Genomic DNA, 23,500 nt, shown 5'->3' with positions numbered 1-23,500 from the left:
AGTCTAAAGCTTAAAAATTAGGGTAAAAATTAGAGTCACTGGGTCAAAATTGCCCCTACAATTTTAGCTGGAGCCCCTAGCACATATACTTTATGGTCCAGACTCGGATTGCACAGTACTTTCAACATAAGTCCCACCTGACTGAAAGGAAAAGGTCAAGTTGGCCTGAGACTAGACCAATTTCATTTGGTAAAAGAGCCCTGGACTACTGTGTTGGAAGGTACAAAAGCAACAGAGACTTTAAAAAAAAGAAAAGGGGGCGGGGGGGGAGATGATCCAGTAGCTAATTCAATAAATGAGTTTCAAAAATACCCTGATTCTACCCCTGCCTCTGCCACACAGCTTGGTGATACTGTAGGAAATCACTGTCATCAAAATTATACCTACCTTGCAGATGTGTATTCCTTATTTTCTGACCTGAAGTACTGATATCTAATTTGCCAAAGATAAACCTATTGCAGCTGAAGTCAGTGGAGCTATAAAGTCCTTAATACACTGAAAAACGAGGTTTCTACTGTTCTGCATTTGGCACCCTCCAGTCTTGTATCTGTGAACTGGAGATAATACCCCCTCACCTCATAAACGTATTATGAAAATAAATTCATTAAACACTTATGAGACTTTCCAGGACCATAACGACGCTTATCACAGAAAAGCCCAATAGGAAATTAATTCTCCATTCAGAAAAGCTCTGAACATCATGCCATGTATAAGGCATGAGCTACCACACCAAATAATTGTAACAACATAGTATCACACAGCTAATTACATAGCAAGCATGAACCATCATAAAATACTCTAAGGCAGAGTCTCACATAAAACAGTTATGGGAATGCAACTGAAAACTGCATCACAAAACCAATAAAGAAATTATTTTAAGAACACACACCCGAAGTTTATGTTGTATCTCCTAGTTTAAAAGCAAAGCAAAATAAGGGAAAAGATCAACTCCATCATTTGGAACCATACTGATAGTGGAGTCATGTAGATCATTATAAGACCACTGGTACACAAAGAAACAAGATAATTGACAACCATGATATGAAGGATCTGAGAGAGCAAGGGACCTTTTACAGAGGGTTTCACACATTTAGAGATGAAACTGGGAGAAAGTCCAAGATCCTGGGAGCCTTTTCACTCAGCACTCTGAAGAAAAGGGACCTCAGTACACGGATTCTGCTCAAAACTCTCAAACTTGACTTCTTCTTCCCAGAGCCCTCAAACATGCACTTCTCTGGTCATAGCCTTGTCATCATATCAGTTTTTCACTTATGGTCATTCTCCCATCTCCCTCTGCCAACCTTTCCTTATGCAAAGGTAAATTGTATATGCAGTTTATGTGCATCGCAGCTTCCCCACCCCAGTTTACCCTCAACCTGCTGTTCAACCTTTTCCTTTCATTTCAGGTATGAATCTCTCCACCAAGTTAGGTCAGCAGAGTGGCACGGTTTACTTAGGGGAGGAGGGGGAAAAAAAAAAAAAAAAAAAAATCCTTCTTACTTACAAGTTGGAGTCCTGGGCTCTGACTTGTTATAGCAGCTCAGAGGGGGCATTTACATCCCCTGGTCGTGTCATACAGGCTTCTATGATAAAAAAACCCTACTCTAGCAAAGGCTAGACTCCTTGGCTAGAGAAAGGAAGGGGGGGGGGAAAGCTTTCAAGCATGAAGATGGCAAGCATGATCAAAACAATGAAGTTTTCCCATGCTTATTGCTCTGAAGTAGATCAACCACTTAGTCTAAAATAAAGTTTAAAAAAAAAAAAAAAAATACCAGCACGATGCAGAACTCAGCATTGAAAATTTCTGTCTGAACTATTTGGCCTTAACAAAAAAGTTACAAACAACTGAAGATGGTATTTTATAATGGGAAGCACCTGGCAATCTAGTGATGTGTTACACTATCTGTAACATTACATTTGTCTGCAAAGCAAAACAAAGCAAAATTAAATGAACAAAATCACGTAAACTCTTCAGAACGGCATTTCTTGAAAATGTACACAGCCATTTTGCACAGTGCTCCTTTGACATTAATATACAGCATGCTATAGCAAATTAGTCCTTCAGACATTGTTTTACTTCACTGATAGAGAACGTTTGTAACAATATGCAAAGACAAATGCTTACTGTCACTCCCTCATAAAAGAACACCACTTAAATTGCTATCTTCAGCTGCTATTACTCTGGCTTTTAATTGGGTATCTTGATATAACATTTCCCAGAGCCTGAAAAACCTTACCAGAAGTCTACTGACTGGAGAGAGGGGAGAGGAAAAAACCTGCTAGAGAGGACACTCCAGTTCCAACAGAGTGTTACTCTTTGGCCACGGTTTCACAACAGATGAAATCTAACCCTCAAGGAAGACAGGAAACACTGAGAAAGTTCACTCCCCTGCTGAGAGAATTAAAGGGTTGCCACAAGACAAACCAGGCCAGGACACCTAACGGTAGTTAATTAGAAGCATCACTTTGTCTTAAAACAAGGACAGAATTTAAGTGATGCAAATAGCCTTTGCTTCCTGTAAGACATAATAACAGAGGAGAAAGGAAAAGATATTTTGAAATATGCTTTTGGAAAATAATCATGGTCTGAGAAAACGGGCAGAGAAAAAGCAGAACCACAACATATGCTTTCTTAATCAAGCACAACACAAAAATACTATGATGTTCTAACATCCAAAGAACAAAACATTAACAACAAAAATCCCAAAAGAAATAGAAACACGCATAAGTCTATAAATAACAATAAGAGACTACCACTGTGGAAAAGTCACAGTGGACATATTCCTTCATGAAAGTAAGAGCTGCAATTTAAGGTGACTAAGAGGAAGCTTTTACAGGAGGTGGAAAAAAAATAAAATTAAGAATAGCAAGGATAAAGAATAGCAAGGATAAATTTCAGTGAAAATCCCTCCTGAAGTTGTATTCCTGACATTTCAGATTTCCTTGCCAGACCGCACAGACATCACTCAGACTCTGAAGATCAACATCAGTTTCCTTCACTTTGTGTCTTCCCTTTTTCAGCTCATCAATTTGCAGTCTCAACTTCTGTCATTTAAATTATTGTAACAATAATTTAATAACACTACAGTGGTGTAACCATTGTTTCATAAAAACATTTGGTAACTATTAGTCTTTGAACCTACTGGACCAATTAAACCTGCAGAATCTACTTCATTGTCCAGTAAACTACTCAGCTGCTGACATTTGCACTTCCCATCTCCTCCTAACTCAAGTATGTCCAGTAACACATGCAATGTTGCTATTGTTAATGGTAATATACAAGTATTCCTGAGGGTGAAACCAGACACATCCTTCTCAACCAGTCACTGCTTCAGTAAGGGATTATACCATTTCAGACCTTTCAGTCCCTGCAGAAAGAACAATCATAGAAATAACTCTGCATATAACGACAGTAGATTAACACACTTAGTTTAAAATAATAAAAAAAAAAAACCAACAGAAATAGGCCTTGAATTTAAAAAAGATAGATGTTGACAGAATACAAGGGACTGATTAACAAGGTTAACTGAGAAGCTCATGAATCTGGATACAGAGAAGGACTGCAATTTATTCAAGTAAAAGTACAAAACCAATCGAAGTATCATAGCCCTTCACTTCCAGAACTAATTTGGTGAGAAACTACCTCAAAGAGCACACAGAAATAAACAGTCCACCAAGACTTCATGAAAATAAACACCGTACAGTAAAGAACAATATATTGTTAAAGAGATAATTACCAACCTGAATTAGACTTTGCAACTGATATTAAGCAGTGAAAGATTCTTCAGATTTGCTGAAGAAAAGTAAGGAATATGGTTGCCAGTATACTTTAAAGACAGGTGGCCCTCAAATTTTAATTTGTATTAGCTTTCAAGAGTGCTGGTTGAACTACTTGGCTTTTATTCTTACATTGAATATCAGTTACGCCTATCCAGCAGCAAGATGGACAATGCAAATTAAACTCCAAGCATCAGAGACAGAAATGAAAGCCCAGAAACTCTGTGTGCCGAGGTGAGCAGCGTGGGACGAGCTCAGCTGTGCTGCTCTAGAAATGCTGACACAGTTATGTACAGGGCCAGTAGCAAGACTTTTTAATCTTCACAGTCAAATGAGATACCAGATGATGGAGAAAAAATATTATATTACATTTATATTTAAATGGAAGGATGGCAGCTACAGGCTGATAAACCTAAAATGAAACCCCTTAACTTTGGAAATGCCTGTGAGAATGAAATAAAAACAGTAAATAAAATTGGCTAAACTATGATAAACAAACTACATAAAAATGGCCATACTGGATGAGATCAAACCTCTATTTAGCCTATCATCTTGTCTCCAACTGTGATCAAAAACAGATGCTGAAGAGCACAATGAGTAGTCTCCTTAAGCATTTTCCCAGGCTACAACCACCTGAGGCCTAGGGTTTTCCTGAGACATGTCCTTCATTGAATACATTTAGTCAACTTCTAGGATTTTCTATGCGTTTAAAGAGCTCCCTCTCATTAATTTTGTCCACTGTCATCTTCAACACTTGAAAACTCATATTCTCCATAATGTATAGTGGCAAGATGTTCCACAACTCAAGTACATACTGTTTGAAAAGCCACCTCCAGGTGCATTGCTGATTACTTCATAGTTAATTGGTTTTCTAGATATGCAAAAAGCAGTAGATTTGGGTCAGGAGGAAACAGCAACAAAACTCCTTAACCAGACTTTGGCTGATGTCATACAATATTTTTATTAATTACTCTGTCACAAATGTTGTAAATGCTCTGAGGAAATCTGCTGATCCAGCAGAGCTAGGAGACAATACACAGGGGATGAAGTAAATCTCACAGATACTTAGAAGTGGAATAAAATTCCCATTGTGCAATATGCAAGATCGTAACTATGAGGACAAACTAAATAGCTTTGTGCTACAGACTGGAAGTTCACTAACTCATAGACCTGTGTGGAAAAGACCCTCTGTGTACAAGGTGATCACTGCATGGCTGTCAGCTGCCATTCTGACACCAAAATGCAAATGCAATTTCAGGATGTAGCAAAGGAGATCATTCCAGTAAAGATAAGCAACACAGAAAAGCTCTGGTTAGACCTCACCTACAGTATTGTACACATTTCTATGAATATTAACTCAATCAAAATAGAGATAGAAAAGTTCTCTGTTTTGTCAAATGGAGAGAGAGTCTGTCAATTTAATAAAAGGAGTAAGACTTTCTTTACTAATATACCAACATACAAGTACAGGTAGAGGAAGAAACATTCAAAAGCTACTTGAGCTGAGTGGCAACACTAGCAAAAAAATCCTGGGTGTTAAAAAAAAAAAAAATTTAAAAGATTCCAAGTTGTTACATCAATTGTTATAATATAACATTCCAGTGGGAACAGCAGGAAGAAAAGAACAACAAAAGAAATGGATATATTTAAGATGGAGCCGGATAAACTCAGAAAGAAACCTGTGATCTGCCTCCAATAGAAGGGTCCTGGATTCAGAGACACAGTTTGCTCTTTCCAGTCGTCTATTCTTAAATAAATCATAGACCACCACACAGAAAAGTCATGACATTTCAGATAATATCATAAGCTCAGTTTATGGCTGCAATGTCTTTTACTCCAATTTCATCTTCCTTTTCTAACTGGAAAAACTGTCAGGCAAAGCTTTTTTTTCTGCCTTCCTTCACCATCAGCATCCCTTCTTTTTCTTCCTTCCTTTCTTCCTGCATTTTCTCCAAGTTCTTCATTCTATGTCAACAGTTCCAGCACCTGTGACATCCTTAGGTTTTACCAAGAATTAAAAAAATTCACAAATAATTCTTATTCCTACTTTTTATAGTTATGACTTTCTTCACACCTATAGTGAAAATTACCAGTCTTGTTACACAAGGCAAGGATGAGCAGCAGAGGCCCAAGAGCAGTCTGCAAATCAAGATGATAACACTGTGTCAATATTCATCCAGAATGTATTCTTTGGAGAATAACAACACAGAATCTTTCTAAAAAGGAAACTGTTAAATTCTTCTGAATTTAATGCAACATGTTTGCCTTCTCATTTAGGAAAGCAGACCATTCTATAATCTATAAGATTTCTTTCCTGATAACATACACACTGCAATGACACAGAGGACAACACCACAATCTTATTCTGCAAATATGTCTACTTAGCCTGTGAGTCTCTACAGAGCTTTTACAGTTTCATTATTCCTCAGATGTGGTTCAGAAAACACTAAGGTAATTTGTTCCCCTTTGATGTCCTTAAAGAAAATCATTCCTTCAGAGAAATCTCTTTCTACAGAGCTAGAAACAGGATGTGCTTCCTAAAAGAAAGGAGGACGCCTTGTGTGTTATCTGCAACCACCTCCACTAGAGGACATATGTGCATGAACAGAGAAAATTATGTAAAGCACATGTCTATGTCACAGGAGAGAAGTTCTGCAAGTAGTCTAGCCACAACAACACAGTGCTCTGTGTATGCTAATTTATCATACACATATTTTGCATCTCAAATAAATGCCATACAAAAATCAGAAGCAGAAGGAAATCAAAGATAAGGGTACTGCTAAGGGAGAAAGACTTTACAATAAACCACCTCCTAATCTGTACTACTACTAAAATTTTAACAAAATTTTATTGTCACTTTATTTGTTTGCCTGTTGGGGTTTTTTGCCTCGATTAAACAGTTTCTGTTCACAAAAACATTGTACTATGCTTCCTATGTCTGTATTACATGACAGTCTGCAGTAGGAAGCATGTGAAGTCTCCAAGAACATCTCCTTCATTGGAAGAAAACGTTAAAGCCACATACACTTGCTACTGCTCTATGTTAGAAGACAGCAAGATGCTGATATCTTGCTCCTCTAGCCATAGAGCTCCCAAAGTCTAACACAAAGTTCTTCAATGAAAAATTATACTGAAGTGTTGCAAGACTATACTTACTGTAGAAAAAGCAAGGAAACAATTTAATCTGTTCAAAATAGACATTTAATTATCATAAAATACACTTGATCAAGATTTAATTGCGGTATATTAGCATTTATGTAACAGACAACTTTGTTTCATTATGTACAAGAAACCATGCATAGAAGGAAGACATATCACATCTCTAATTCACAGTGATAACAATGATGCCTCATTCTTGATTAACAAATTAAGCTGAGAAATAATAGAACATGGGAGAAGTACTCTGCCTGTACAAAACAAGCAGTTATTAAAACAAGAACTCGATTTTTAGAAAATTAAGGCTCAATAATGTTCCAAATTCCCTCTAAGCCTTGCCACTCTTTCAAAAGATAGCTATAAAAGAAACAAAAATCATTTGAAAAGCTGTCACATAATACCAGGACATTAATGCTATATCATGAGATGTCACTGTCAGAAGTGGTGAAAACTAAGCAGAAGCATGCTTCACATTTAGCAAATGATCCACAAGATCTACAGAAACATAGATCCTTCCTTCTGTTCATAATAGATTATTATGAACTACACACCTGACTCCATAATACAAAGCATCAAGTCAAGGTTGTTTACATTTTTCCCAAAGAAAGAATTAATCCAGAGGGTTATTTATTAACTTTTTCTTTTAGTATTTTATTTTATGCCCTTGGTTGACTAATATCTGTTAAACATTCAATCTCAGAAATAATTTATATTCTAAGCCAGATGTAAGTTTGCAGCAGACTACCAAATTACGGAAAAAATAACTGACTAGGTACATTTAATATTCTGTTGAAAGTATTATAAAAGTGGCCCCTATTTCTAAGGTGGTGTACACTGAATAAACTTGGACTTTGATAGAGCTGATTTTTTTTTTTAATTCGTAAGAAACTTGAAGTAGAGATTCATGATGCTAGCCAAGTGTTCATCTCCTAGAAATAGTATACAGCAGTCATTCATTAAGATACAGTCAGGTTTTCTACTAGCATGCTACCTGTAATACTTGCAATCTTGCAACAAACACTCAGAAAAGATTCATTAGTGAACAGAAGATTTTAAAAGTCCTTTTACGGACTTTTAAGATTTTAGAAGACATTTTTAGAAATTTTTAAAATACATTTCCATCAGCTACTTAACATTAAATGTAGAATTCCTACGTATATCTAGCTTTAATCAATCGTAGACTATAATTCTTTGGTATGCAAGGAACTTAAGCCTTTGATAAAAGAATTGGAACCTCGTCATTGCAATTCATACATATTACTGTCTATACAAGTACCAGAGTTCTAATTTCTCCTGAAATGAAGAATATGAATCATGTGAATCAGACACCAACTTCACATACACACACATATCAAAGCTCCAGAATGACTGGCACCTCTTAAGGACAACAGGCTAGTTAATACAAGATGGCACAGCTCTATCAAAGTCAAATTAAGTTTATTCAGTGTACATCACCATAGAAGTAAGAGGAAAAAGTCATTCAAGCCACTGTTCTAATTGTATTATAGTGTCCTCAGTTTCTCTATATCCTTCAAACCTTCCTCAAAGACAAACCTGAATATTTTCAGTGTATCATTTTTTCTGTCTTGTTCTTGCTGTTTTAATTTGAAGAAAGAAACAGACTATGCAATAAATAAAAAGTTCTTACTCTGCCGTAGATTTGTTTTCTAGTTCAGCATCCTTAGCACCTGAAGTACTATGACTTTTTGTTGTGCAACTCATCCATCCATCCCTACTTTAAAGATTACTATGTGTAGCAATATATTGGCTTGAGGGTTGGGGCTTTTTTGTGCAGCTATATTGTCTCATATATCTTTCTAGTACACTACGTTTTCCATGATACTCACCAAGCTAATTTAAAGTGTCACCTTAGTCAAATACCTGGATGGTTACACTGTATCACATCAGCAAAGGCTCTGCTTGCTAAGATTTAAGACAGCTAATGAAAATAATTAACTAAAGTGTTTGCACATGATTTAAAGTACTTACAATCCAACCATTCAAATTCTATGAGGTTTTTTTAATAGACAGAATCAAATAACAACTATCTGAAAAACAAGCACATGCAAATCAATTGCCAACAGGTAACAACAAAAACTAACAATCACAGCCTCCTCATTCTCTTGCCTCAATATAAACCTCCTAGTTTGGTCAAACATCAGTTTTCTATAAGCCTTACAGGTTCACTGTACCATCTGTATTTTGATTTCAAGAAACAAAAGTCATTACTTCAGCAGAGGTACATATGCTTGTATAGCTTCCTAGTCTTAATAAATCATGCAAACTACCAGACACTGTGTCCATACACAGGATATTTCTTTATACAAATGCCACAGCATTACTGAACCTTAAAACCATCCCATAAAATTACCTATAAGCAATGAAAGTCAAATAAGCCTAAACTGTACCACTCCAGTTATCACAGATAAAACTCAGCAGCACTAGCAGAGACCACCTGCTGTCATAAACTTATCCCATTCAAATGGTCTCCGCAGTCATCAGTAAAAACACCTAGAGAATAAAGTACACTCTAGTTGTTAACTGAAAATCATTTATTTAAAACAGTAGCACTGTAGTATTTTGAGAAAAGATGGAGTGAATTTTAAATATTCTGGATGCTGAACTGGAAAGCTGGAAAACAACATTAACTTAACCTATCATGGACTTCAAATGAAAAGCTTTTGTTTGTAATAACAACCCAGATAACTTTGGAATCCAAACAACACATCTTTTAGTTGCTATACCAGATTGGAAATTGAGCTAGAAAAAAATACTAACAATGCTTCCAGATCCTACACAGGACAATCTCCTATTAGCATGCGAAAGATGCATGAGGAGAACAATTGTGTTACTAAGATGAATGCCAGAGTCACCTGAAATTCTTAAGACTAATCTTAAAACTTTGATGTTGACTTTCCTGAGTCAACATTCAAGAATGGAGAGACAAGCACTCTCATGTTTAACAACCCAGATGTCATTTTGATAGCCACTAACAGTGAGGTAGATAAAATTGCAGAAGCACCAGAAACTGTTAGGAAGGAAAAGACGAAAAGGACTAGGAAAAGAAAACAAAAAGCCTCATAGAAATGGAGGGGTTAGTATGATGCAACAGAAGATGAGAAATCAAAGTGAAAACTGACATCTGCAGAGGTTGGAGCAGAGGGACAAAATTAATCTGAATGCTTCACAAAGTTAATTTGAGTAATTACATTGGGTATGCCTGGACAATTTCATTTGGAGGTGGGGAAAAGCATGTAACATAGTTTCATGCAGAGATGTTACGGAGGAGTGGAATTCCTGTAAAAGCAGAAGGAGCTGCAGCCCTCCCTTCTCATCATCACTGCCTAATGTCACATACATCCTCCAGTGGCTGCACTCACTTGCGAATACCAGCTCCCAAACCTTGGTGTATGCATCTGTAATATTCATATAGGGAGTTACACTGTAAAACTGTTATTTATTCTTCTGTCTGAAAGTAAGTAAAATCCAGATTCAGATCACAGGCAGTAAGAAGTCCATAACCATTTATTACTGCAACTTTAATGAAAAAGTAGAGAACATGTTTTTCAGCTAATTTAAAATCTCCAGATAAATATTTATTGAGGGAAGCTAATGTTTGTAACATAGCATTTTTACTGAATATATACCTGATTTTTTGATGCCATGTCTGGAGTATTGTGCACAGTTCTGGGCTCCCCAGTACAAGACAGATACGAACCTACTGGAGCTAGTCCAGCAAAAGGTTGGGAAGATTACTAAGGGGTTGGAGCATCTGTTAGATGAGGAGCAGCTGAGAGAACTGGGATTGTTTAGCCTGGAGAAGAGAAGGCTCAGGGGAATCTTATCCCAATATGTATAAATACTTGATTGGAAGGAGTACGAAGACGAAGCCAGACTCTTCTTAGTAGTGCTAAATGAGAGGACAATAGGCACAAGACAAAACATTTTTACTGTAAGGGTGATTCAACACTGGAATAGGTAGTCCAAAAAGGTTGTGGAGTTACCATCCTTGAATTCAAGAACAAGATCCTAAGCAACCTGCTCTAGTTGACTCTTGAATGGGTTGGACAACTTCCAGTGGTTCTTTTCAACCTCAACCAGTCTGTGATTCTATATTTAAAAATAAATACATTTGTTCCAATTATTTGTCCAATAACTACTGAACTTTCAGTAGTTAATTTAGCTGGACAACTACTCTCTCATTAGCATGTGCCCTTACAAGAATTCAGAGAACTAACACTGAAAAAGTGTTCTTTTTGCCCAGTTTTAACAAAAAGGCAAGAAAAAGCAGAAGGCATATCACACAAAAAAAAAGAATCTCGATGACAAAGCATGCTAAGAAAGAATTATACTTGGTTTTTGTTATGCTGCAGTAAGGAAAAAACATACTGTTTTTTCTTTTGACCTTAATTTTTTGCATTTTCACATTAATTTTATACAGAAACTACACAGTTACGTGGGTACAAACCAATAAATTATAATGGAGAAGCAAGCCCAAACTGTTCGTTTGTTAATGTTTTCAGTTTGTTTGTTTTTAAAATCTGCATCTTTCAGGCCACATAAGCTGCCTGCTTTAAGACAGTGCCATTTCCAGTAAAGTATGAAATGTTATTAGATACCAAAATTTTGAATACTTTAAGCACTTATCTCACTTTCTGCAGTTGAATGGAAAGCCCAAATATAGTTTTTGGTTCCCCATCAAAGTCCTGGAGCCCCATGCAGATGGTCTCACTTTAAACAAATAATAAACTTCTCACACTATTTTCAGAAGTATTAAATTCTCTTCTTCTCCTACTTACAACACAAATTATTACAGTGCAAGTAAGGATATCTTACTCTGCTTCTACCTTGAAGCCGTTCACTGAAAGAACTGTAAACAGACCACAATAAACAGAAAAACATAATACCATCATGGGTGAAAGACTAAAATAATTACTGCAGATTTATCAAAAAATATTTAAGGAGAAAAAAAACTGAAAGGTGTTTTAAAATTGCAGGATTTTCCAGATTACTGAGAAATAATCTACAATGAAATCTGGAAATGATTCAACACCAGTGCTCTCAGTCTTCATAATGCAATGTGGCACATGCTGCATGAAACAACGGATGAGTTTGTTAACCTTTAAAGACATATGAACATACTATAATTTTTGCAAAAGCAACAACTGACGGTACTACACCTCTTTGGAAGCAATTGCTCCTCGCTACTCCCATCAGCTGTAGTACAATAATTTTAAACCAAACCAGAATGCCAGTGGCTCAGCCACCAAGCCCTCCCACCCCAGTCATTCAACACACACACGCGTCCTGACACAGGGAAGCTGTACTGAGAGATCTGCTAGAGGATTTTCTCAGCCCTTCCACAGTGAAAGCAGGCTCTGCTTTTCTTCTTCCCCTGAGTACAATAAGAAAGGGCATTTTGAAGCACTGCAGGTAGCTGCAGCAAGAATGACCAGAGTCATTGATGTACAGAGCTGGACATGAGCTGTGAGAGAAGGAGGCATGTATAGGCTGCAGCCCTTATCATACATTCATGGCTAACATAGTAAAGATTCAGTAAAACAGATAATATGCACCCTACATTGAAATTCGAGTGAAATGCTACCTCCAGACCTTTACCTTAAGAAAACAACGTACATTAGCTATTTACTCCATCTATTAAAAAAAAAACAAACAAAACAAACCACAAACAAAAAAAAACAACCAAAACACCAAACCAAAACAAAAAGCCTGACTACTACCAGAATAAAACAAAGTCCTATCTATGTATAAGTAACTAAGCTACTGTTAACCTGCATGGCTGAATGTCAGCCACAGGTTATGTGGCAAGGACCGCAGTCCATATGCAAAATAGACTCCTTCACTCTGTCTGCCTCAGAGCAATAACCTCTACTGAAAAAAAAAAAAAAAATGGGGACACCTGAGCAGAATACACATGAGCTACCTGTGAGGTCACTGACCACTCAGTTCACCTGGCTTTCAAAGAACAGGTATAACATACAGAAAAGACTATGAGCCACCAATATTTTGCAGCTCTAAAAGAAATGAAAACTAGAAGAGGACAGTGATGTTCTTCATAAAGGTATTGTCAAATAGGCACTATGGGAAAGTACGCTTTAAACTCAGGGACAACATTTGCACCTCTCCTGCACCTCCCCAAGAGGAGTATTAATTAGTTGTGTACAAATCGACTGTGAGTAGTAATTTGGCTGGAAGTTTTTGACTGGAAGTGGGAAGGCTATTCCAGAACTTTGTCCAATGTGAGTAATGGGAACAGAAGCATTGTTTCATTTCCAGAGGAAACTGGCAAAAATCTGCAAAATTTCAATGATGGTGCTCAATCAAGTAATTGTTTTTGTATGACGCATTCATACATATACATGGCAGTAACTGATTCCTCTGAATTCTGAAGTTTTGTTAAAATTGAAGCAGCCCAAAACTAACTTCTGTCACTGAAGTCAATGGAAAAATCTGACTGCAACAGACTGAAGTTCGTGCCTCAGTAGTTTTGTTTTCTGTATCATGGTCAGTAGTGCACAGACTGTGTGAAGTTCAAACATTAGCACAAAGATACATATTTTCACTGTGGTACTGTTTTTATTTGAAAACTGAATTTATATACGCTCTATTTAACTCATGGTTGCACAATACACATTACTATCAGGAGCTTAGTATTGCAGAAAAGGAATGAAGTAGCTGACATGAGTGTTTATAAAAACAAAATAGCTAGCATAAATTGACAGAGGCTGTCAAGCCTCTTGATATTAACAAGCAATGCTCTATATGTACACTAGTTATTCTTTTAATTGTGTTACACAATACAATTACTAAGTCTTGGTAGCTTTGGTTACAAATCAGATGTGGAGCAACCTTACCTTGTCATATATCAGCATTTAAAATGCTGCTGACAACCTTAACACATAGGGGGGTTTTAAGGTTCACAGTTACCTTTTAGCTCTATTAGCTTTATTGACACTACCGGTATAAGAATTTTATCTTAATACATCTGTATTTTTTTGTTGTGTATAACTGTATAAATGCTTCATAGACCACAAGAAATAAAAGGAAAGGAAAATTATGATTCAGTTACCTGCAATGACTATTTATGGCCCTGTTTGGACCCTTGGGCAGATCACTATAAAGTTGCTGTGCAGTGCTTCTCTTACATAATGAATCATACTCTGCACTTACAATAAACGTCCAGGTACAGTTCATGATTGCATTTGTCACTAAGGACTGCAATAAGAAATGAGAAAAAAGTCTGCTGCTGGAGAGATTAGCAAGTTTTGGAATGGGCAATGGCATTGGTCATATAACTCCTTGGTCCTGGTGCCTGAACTGGACCACGAAGCCAGCTATAGCAATAAAAATCACAAGATAGCTTCAGTCCCTCTCACATCTCACTGATCAGATCTGTGTATACAGAGTGTGTATCCACTAAAGCAAGACTCTAAGAGGAACACTGCTAAGAGGGCCAGTATCCAGAACCCATACGTAAGAAGGGCATCTGCATTTATTGGATTTCTAATGGTAGGAACAAGTATGCTCAAAAATCTCTTCCTTCAACTGCCACTACCTAGCAAAAGAAGCGGCAGGTCCTTGACATCTGGAGAGAGCCCAAAAAGGAGAAGAGGCAGGGATCAGCAGGAGAAGGAATGGATTAAAATGTTTTGCTATTGTTCTACCTACCCTTAGGTTTCTATATAGGCTATTCTATACCTATGCTGTAGTACCTCCCCCCCTCACCTTCATGCAGCAATATGAACCTAAAACATTTTTTGTATTGGTGTTTGTATTGCTGCCTGAGATAGATATATCTCTGCTACACTAGAGATACTGATACATGATTGATTGTTGCTGCCCTAATCCTCTTGGTGGATACAAACTGCAGCTTCCTAGTTTCTGGATTAACAGGCAAGAACCTGAAGTGCCTTCCTGCCATCTGGATCGTTAGCTGAACACACACACACACACAAAAAAAAAACGGAATGGAAAACATTGGTGTTGAAATTGTAATATGCTCCTGCAGGCCTGATCCAGAAATGAACACCATGGAATACATGACCACCCTCCACTTAAAAGAATGATGACTGGCCTGGTTATGGAATCAGGTCGCCTACCCCATAACAAACTTTGTCATGGTGTGGGGGGGGAGGGGAGTTGGCATCTGCTAGTTCCATCATCACTTAGAAAACATTATGTGTTAAGTCATGCCCAAATTTTATAGATCACATCTTTATGGAAGATAAACGCATCAGTTACATGAGGGAGGATTATTCACTCGTTCTGTCAGCAAGACATTTTTGGAGGATTTAAAGCAGAGGGGGTAGACTCAGAAAGACTGGAAATTTACTGATGCATGTGCAATGCCTATGAGGGCTTCTGTCTCTGCTGCACCTCCATTTTGGATTATTCTAAACATTGGCAATAGCTACACAGCTGCTTCCTTTCGATAAAAGGTTGAAGCATATTTAGCCAATTAAAAGCTATGCAAATGTTTCACACATAACTTCCAGGAATTTGTTCTGCATGATGAATTTTTATTACTACAAAAAGTATTTATCAAATGATTTAGTTAAGTATTTCCTTAATGTAAACAAGTGCAAGGCTACAGAAATGTGCAACATTATCATAAAATGTGAAAGCAAGGAAGTCTTAAAAATTATAATATCAGTATTAAGATGATACAGATCTCTACGCCCTGCTGTCCACAGGTGCGCATGCATACCCCCTACAATCCCGTCTGAAGTCATCAGAGAATTAGGGCTACATCATACATTTTACATTCAAAATAGTTTAATTAGCACACGTCTTCTGGTTTCCAGTGGTGTTTATCACCTCATTATTTAGGAACCAGACAGATAAATATCATCTGCAAAGCAAGACTTAATAATAACTATCTTTCTAGACAGACTCCAGAGAAAAAGGTCTTTTATCCAATCCTCTGGAGGAGAATCAAAGTTTAAGGCTTCACCAACTTAATTTTGAAATAGCCTGGACCTAAAGGAATAGTCAGTGTTACTCAATCCTCTGGCACCCCTTTGATTTTTCTTTGGAATATTCATCAAATAACAGCCACTCAATCCATTTTAAATCCATTAATTTCTTCCAGCACAAAAACACATCCCACTGTTGGTACACACCTACGCAGTGTTTCTTTTTAGCAAGGAGACAAAAGGGGCCAAGTGTCTCGTAAGTTAACTGCACCCTAGAGAGGACTAGCCCACACCATGAGCTCAGACTCTGGACTTAGCACCACCCCATCCTAACACGTCTCCCAGTCACCCTCCTTCTCCATCCTTATTTTTTTGTGGTTACCTTAGCCTAAGCAGACCAGACCAACAAATAAGGGACAAAAAAAAGATACAGATGTTCCACTTCTGAGACACAATAACTCCTAACATGTACTTGTTTTAATCCACGTGATTTAGTCATGTGTTTTACAGAAAATTTATAAGCTTCATGGTTTGTGCATCTGGATTTAACACCCTATCCTCTCCCCACTCCTCTCCTCCCCTCTTTTAAATACAAAAAATGTTAAAGCATCAATTGGAAAAAGCTTTGGAACAAAGGGCAGATGCAAATACATTAATGTAAGTAAACTGTAACAAGCTAAATGTAACAAGACATACAAGTCCTGAACAGCCATAGTCCTTACTGTTACAGAACAGCTCACTTTGAAGCAATGAAACTATCTTTCAATTTGACACTACTTTGAATATAAAATCTTACAAAAGAAGACTGAAAGACACTAGGAGAGGACATCCAGTTTATCCCAACACCTAAAGTGCTACATTAAGTATAATCTAATAAATAATTAAATAATTTATATTTAAGGGTAACAAAGAGGTAGACATAAATAGGAAAAAAAAAAGTGTTCTACAAATGCCATATTTTCAATATCATAATGAAATACTACTGTAACTGCACGAAAAAAGCCCTCATGCCCTACCACTGTAGCAGAACTGAAGTCTTTTTTAAGATAACAGTAATAAAAAGAATGAAAGGCTGTTTTCAGAATACTATATTCCTAATTTAAAAAAAAAAAAAAAAAAAAGGAATGAACAACAGAAAAGGTTGTAGCAAGGTTGGACTGCAGCAAACACCCAATGGAAAAAAAAGTGAAAAAAGCCAAAACATTTCCAGAAGAACATAATTTGTAGTGAAAATGGAAAGGACGAACTTACCTCCTCTAGTTTATCACTTTGCATGGTCCTACAGTAAGGAACCACAAATGAAGCACAGGTGTACTTCTGTGTGTAATACACCAAAACTGACTATAGACCAACTTCCTATATGCTTTAATGAAAGATCTGTCAATGCTTTGTAACACCTACAAATGACCTATGAAGAAGACTGATTATTAGGTTATAATATCATCAATTTACTCACTTTCACATAGAAAGGTATACGCTTCAGATGCATCAAGAGATCTTGTACAGACTTAGCCATAGTACAAAAGGCAGAAAATTGGAGGTACTCAGCTGGCAAACTTCTGCAGACTTTTCAAAATAAATGACATACAAAGTGTATTTAACACATAATGATAATACTGCAAGCAAGCAGATAATTGCATGTGCAACCCTTGTTTGTCAGAGTATCACAGCTATCATCTTTGTAAAACATATTTAGAGAAAAGCATTCCTCAAAAGCTCATGTGTGGTTATGAACAAGATTTAACTATTCCTTTTATAAAAATACTTTTATTTTCCCAAAACAGATGCTCTTGGCCATCCTTCCTCCCTTCAACAGGTACGTAGTGCTTAACAGAGTTACAGCACCATTTCTCTACAACTTCCCTTTTACATTTCACTCTACTTGGGAAAAGGAGTTCCACACAAGCCATATCCCCATGAAGCAGAGGTAAATCCAGTTCTCTTTCACAGATGCAGTCAACCAGAAAAGACAAGTTTGCTTAGATGAAACATGCCACAGTAATGATGACATACGACCTCCACCTACAGTGATCTTGTTTGCTTACTAGAGGAAAGCTAGGACTGATTATGTGCACAGAATGATTTACATTCATGGGACAGAGCACAGTACATCCTCTCCAGGTCCTGAAAATGTGCTTCTGCAGCAACAGAAGCCAGTTTGCTCTATCAGTCTTTAAAACATTGAAATAACTGCCCTACAAACAACGTTTATTTCCACTTCAAAATACCTCAAAAAATTACAAAGCACAGACACCAGCACATTAAGGAAAAGAGAAATTACAGATATATTTTCAAAAAAGGATAAATCTGGAATTGTGGGTGAGAAAGAAGTATAACAGCTGTGATTAGTGAGCCCTGTGTTTATACATCTTTCAACATTATATGAAGCAGTGGGTGAATTTCAGACTGCCTCAGATGGCAAAAGTCTGTTGAATGAAACTTGTTGACAATGTTGTTAAAAAAGAAAACTAATATTTGATAGCAAAAAACCACAGCCTGTTACAAACGTCAAATACAGGATTATAAAGCAAGGCACAGAGATTCTGGACTTGAATTTCGGTGCATAATCCAACCATCTGTCGACCAGTTGTGTAGCAATATCAAGATAATGTGGAAATCTCCAAAAGGACAGCCAAATTTTCTTCCTTCAGCTACAGCATTTTCCTGCTTATGAACATGCCCGCGGTAATCGCAGTCTGCCTGCAGATTAGCCTAGGGGAGATGACACTCGCCACCGGCAAAAGGAAGATTGCAAAGGCAATCTCGCCAGATAGGCAAGATAAACAGGGCGCTCAGCTCCCGGTGAAGCAGCCTGCAAAGCCAGAAGCAGACTTCACCTCGCCGGTACTGCCGAGCCGGGCAGGGGGCCCTTCGCCCAGGGCGGCGGGTGCGGGGGGTCTGGGACCCCGCAGCCCTCACTGGCCGAGAGATCCGAGCCGGGCTGCTGCCTGGGGGTGCATATGAGGCTGCACCGTGCAGCCGAAAAGTTAAACCCGCTGGAGCGGGAGCAGAACCGCTCCTGACGCCTCTCCCACCGTCGGGATGCCGGCCCGGCCGCAGCCCGGGATCGGGCAGGGCTGCGGGTCCCGCAGCTCCCCCAAACACCCTCCTCGCCCAGCGGGGACCTCGCAGGAGAGGCACGTCCAGCCTTCCGGGAAAAAAAAACTCCGAGGGGCGCGCCGAGGTGGGAAGTCCCCGGGAAGAGGCGCCTCGCAGCCGGGGGGAGCACGACCTGCCCCAGGGACGCACCGCACCCGGGACACGGGGCTCCGGCCGCGCCGCCCCGTCCCGGTCCGGATCGCCAGGCGCCGCAGCGAGGCACAGCCGCCCGCCCCGGGGCACGGCCGGGGGCCACCCCGTGCCCAGCCTGCACACCAGTTGCTCGACCCGCGGTGAAGAAGTGGTGAAAGGAGCCTGGGGGCGGCAGCGGAGCCCCGGGGGGAGCAGGACCCCCGGCCCACGGGCGAGGGGTGCTCGCCCCCCGCAGTGGGCCGGCCGGGTGTCCGCCCGCGCAGCCCTCCGCTTCTCACCTCCTTAAGTTCCTTGGCCACGTCTTTCAGGTCCCCCAGGACTAATTCCAAATCGTCCACGATGATCTTGATCTGCTCCTTCACCTTGGCTTTGGAGGCTGCCGGCGGCCCCTCGGACGGCAAGGAGGAGGACGATGCGGTCCCCTTGGACTGGGCGGACATCCTTCGGGGCAGCCCGGCGCGGCCAGGGGGGCACGCAGGTCAGGCGAGCGCGGCGGCCGCCGGCCGCCCGGCCCCGTCCCTCCGGTTCCCGGAGCTGCCGCAGCCGCTGCCGCCGCCGCCGCCGCCGCCTGCCCGCCCGCGCATCCCGCGCCGGGGGCGCCGAGCCGCGCCGCGCTCCGCCGGGCGGCCGCGCTGTGCAGCTGCCATCGGCTCCCGGGAGCGGCGCGGGGGCCCGGCTGCAGCCCGCCGTGCGCCGCGCCTGCGCCTCGCCCCGCCCGCGCCGCCGCCCGCTCCGGCCCCGGCTCCCGCTCCGGCTCCGGCTCCGGCTCCGGCACCGGCCGGGGAGAGGGGGCCGGGGGAGGCGCGCCCGCCGCCCGCGGCATCGCCCCCGCCCGCGCTCGCCGGGGGGCGGGGGAGGCAGGGCGACTCCGCCGGAAGAGGCGCTCGCCCCGGCTCGTCCCTGCCCGACAGCCCGCGGGGGCGAGTGCGCGGCGCTGTGTCACCCCGGAGCCCCCCCGGTGGTCCCCGGGCACGGGGGCTGGTTGCACCAGCTCTGCCGGAGAAAAAATGTTTACCTGCCAAAACAGCCCCCCAAAAAAGGAAACAGTTTTAGTGGCTGGCTCATTGCACAATTCCTGTCGAAGGAGACAACAGTGCCTGTTTCTGGTGAAAAAAAGTCATAATTGGGAGCTGATACTCGCACACCTCTGCACTGTAGAGTAGCTGTTCTGGCTCCTCTGGGGTGCACCATGCTCGTTTTGGACTTCGCTGCTGTACGGAGGCTATAGGAAGGACGGTGTTTTGTAAATGCCACTGAATTGGTAAAAAGCACGTCTCTGCCCACCACTATATACTGCCCTGCAAACACAGAGTGATCAGTAGACCCTTATTCTAGTTGGGAAGTAAAGGTTGTGCATCTCATCAGGCAGAAATAATGCACATGAGCCAGAATAGCTTTTACAAATATGCTACCTGGCTCTTTCTCTGAAGTAGAGGCCAGTGCTGCTTTTGAACACACACTCTCCCCGCTGCTATTCAGAGATTGATCTGTGGGGCAAAAGGAAGAGATTGCTACATATCACTCACCTCTGGTGGCTTTTCATCTTACTGCAAAAAGGTGGCACGTTCAGGTAAAAGGAGTTTAGGTATTTCTACCTCCCACTAGCTACGAACAGCAAGAAGAGGGCATGCAGCCAAGCCCCGCTTCGAGGATCGCCCCGCATGGTTGCAACTGACTTTGATGCTGTAAATGCTTCTGAGAGTTTTGGCAGCCTGAGATGTTTTAACCTAGCTAAAGCAGGAGGGGAAAAGCAGAAACCTTGCCCAGAGCGGTGTGTCTGCGCATGGTAAAAATCTCACTTGGTGATGAACAGTTTGTCTCTGGGAAGGGTGGGGGACTGCGATATGAATAGACAGGGCCTGACAGCACCTCGTACTGTCTTGGGTTAGGTGTCATTATCTCTCCACTTTTTACCACTATAAAACCTGCGGTGTTTGGCTGAAATCATTTGTTAGAGGGCATATATTGTATTTTTTTTTTCCCCTAAGTGTCTCACAGACCTTTTAAACAATTTCAGGGAGACCATGTTCAAGAAGAGCCCATGTCTTTCCTCTTGACTTTCCTCAAGTCTCATGGTAGATTTTTTTTCATCTCACCAAAGCAAAAGCTCTTCCAACACTGACTTTTAAAAGCATTCCTGCTGGTTATTTTTGCTTAACTGTTTCTGTATGAGCAACAACATCATATGATTTTTGAAGCTAACTAAGTAATATAGTCTGAATTTCCAAACTGCAGTCACCACTAAATTAGGAAGAAAGCAACCTACAAGTTGTTGAGTAAGTTTTAATATGTTTGAATACTATTCCTCAAAGGCATTGTATGAACAGAAAAAGAAAACATTTTTGAAAAGCTATCAGTGAAATTATCCATGCAGAAGCCAGCACATATCTAGTTTATAATTAGAGAAAAAAGTCTATTTTCTGACAGAAGTTAAGGATACTGTATAACAGTATACTGTACATACCTGTACCTAACGTGGCTTACATAGGTAAGGGGCAGTTTCTACTACATTTCTGTAGAAATCATCAACGTTGTCACAAAATTACTACCAGATTTGCTACAGACCCTCTAAATTTCGTCCAGCCTAATTGAGCATTCATGATTAGACATATTTTTCCTACATAGTTGCTTAATTTTTATTGTCTCTGTATAAAGCCTTGGCACCTCTCACTGCTAAATATTTTTACTTCAAGAAGGGAAAATTGATTCCTGTTCTGTCTCATGAGTTAGTTTTAATTCATGACAAAACTTTACCCATAATCCTGTGGTTATCCAATTTCCTTAATCCTGTGACCACGTTTGGAGACTTCCCAAACTTTTGAAGGTACGAATCGTGTCCACTTCACCAATCCCTCCACTTTTGTAGTGACATTCTTCTAAGAGCTGTGCAGGATCATATAGTGGCATACAAAATCATGATATTTTGTATTTATCCAAGTATTTACTGCTTACCCCTGAAAAAAACTGACAGCTCTTCTAGGTCCTGAATAAAGTTCACTGTCCTATTGGTCTTGAAAGCAATATTATGCCTTTAAAAAATGGGCTATACCTTGCTAAACCACGTCTCAGTTAACTAACAGGTAGTATCCCATAGCAAAGTTATCTCCTAGTTGTTCTGTTTCTTTTGCTCCTGTCTCTGCAAGTAAATGTTATTTATCAGTGTGTTATCAGTTTATTCTTTTTGAAGTCTTTCTGTCTGTACCTTCACCAAACCTGAAGTGGCTAATCAGGGAAAAGAGGAGTAACTCCTTACTGGAAGTCTGACCTCTGTAGGCCGTTAAGAAGATGCAGAGGATGCACAAGAAGTCTCCCCAGAAATCTTGTGGGAGAAAGTTATTTTGGAAGTAAAAGCTTAAGACCTTCAACGTGCAGTTCACTGATTTTCCACTAACACTTTTTAATCCAGAAAAATGCACCCAAACAAAAACAAAGCACACATTAAATGAATACTTAGTGAAGTAACGTGGCACTCAACCATACCATTGCCAGCTGTGATCTCATTAAAGCTCACAAGTTGAGTAAGGCTTGGCCTGATCAGTAATTGGAAAGGACATCTCTCAGGAAAATCTCTCAAGATGCTGCAAAATTTTGTTTTGGTGATTCAGTAGATGGCACCTTTCCTTTTGGAAAAAAATATCGTATATCTCAGCCCAGCGTTACAAATAGAATGAACTGAACACACACACAAAGCAGTGATTTTATCATGCTGTTTTATTTATGCTATTTATTTTATGTGTCGAGTCACAAAGAGAGTTGGAAAGTATGCAGGAAATCATGAGTAATCATAAAATGTACATGAATCACAGAAATAATTTTTCATGAGAATCAGCCAGACTAGTCATATCAGAAACACAGAAATGTAATTACTTTTAAATTTAGTCACTTCTCTCTTATTAAAAAAACCAAAATAATATAAAAACCCCCAAATGCTTACCTACTTGGGAGGGGCTGATACAGTACCATAAAACTTTCATACTTATTGTTTTATGAGACTAGAAACCAAATGAGCACTTTACAAATTATATGTGTACAACTACATCCCGCTTTCCCCAAGTCATTACTATTTCAAATAGATTAATTAAAAATTAATTTGCTGTTGCCTGTTGAAGGTATTTTGTTTGGGATTTGTGCTATTTATCAAAGGTAAAAGTTGAACAAAGTCTTCTAGGTCAAACAAAACATTTTTAATCTCAATGTTCTGATTTATTTTAAACATTTTCAAACTTTCCAAACAAAATTAAAGAATTTACAAAGCAAAAAGATACCTAGCTGAACTAACTAATTTTGGGAATGATAAAATAAAACCTTAATTTATTTTCTATCCTTCTTTTGAATTTATCCCTACAGGAAATACGCCACATACAAGATAGGGAACCACT

At 39.7% G+C, this 23,500-nt stretch overlaps 1 protein-coding gene across 1 annotated transcript in view; it reads right to left on the bottom strand.

The window, feature by feature from the left end:
- The window catches only part of PRR16 (proline rich 16), a 109,616-nt gene extending 90,055 nt beyond the window's left edge, over positions 1–19,561 (bottom strand). Inside the window, exon 1 of the mRNA XM_050913568.1 lies at positions 19,400–19,561. Within this exon, the coding sequence (XP_050769525.1) occupies positions 19,400–19,561 (162 nt within the window). The remainder of the gene's footprint in view (positions 1–19,399) is intronic.
- Between the last annotated feature and the right edge of the window lie 3,939 nt (positions 19,562–23,500).

This window comes from Gymnogyps californianus, chromosome Z, assembly GCF_018139145.2.
Source record: "Gymnogyps californianus isolate 813 chromosome Z, ASM1813914v2, whole genome shotgun sequence".
In the NCBI taxonomy this organism is placed as follows: domain Eukaryota; kingdom Metazoa; phylum Chordata; class Aves; order Accipitriformes; family Cathartidae; genus Gymnogyps; species Gymnogyps californianus.
This window is presented reverse-complemented; position numbering and strand designations above follow the sequence as displayed.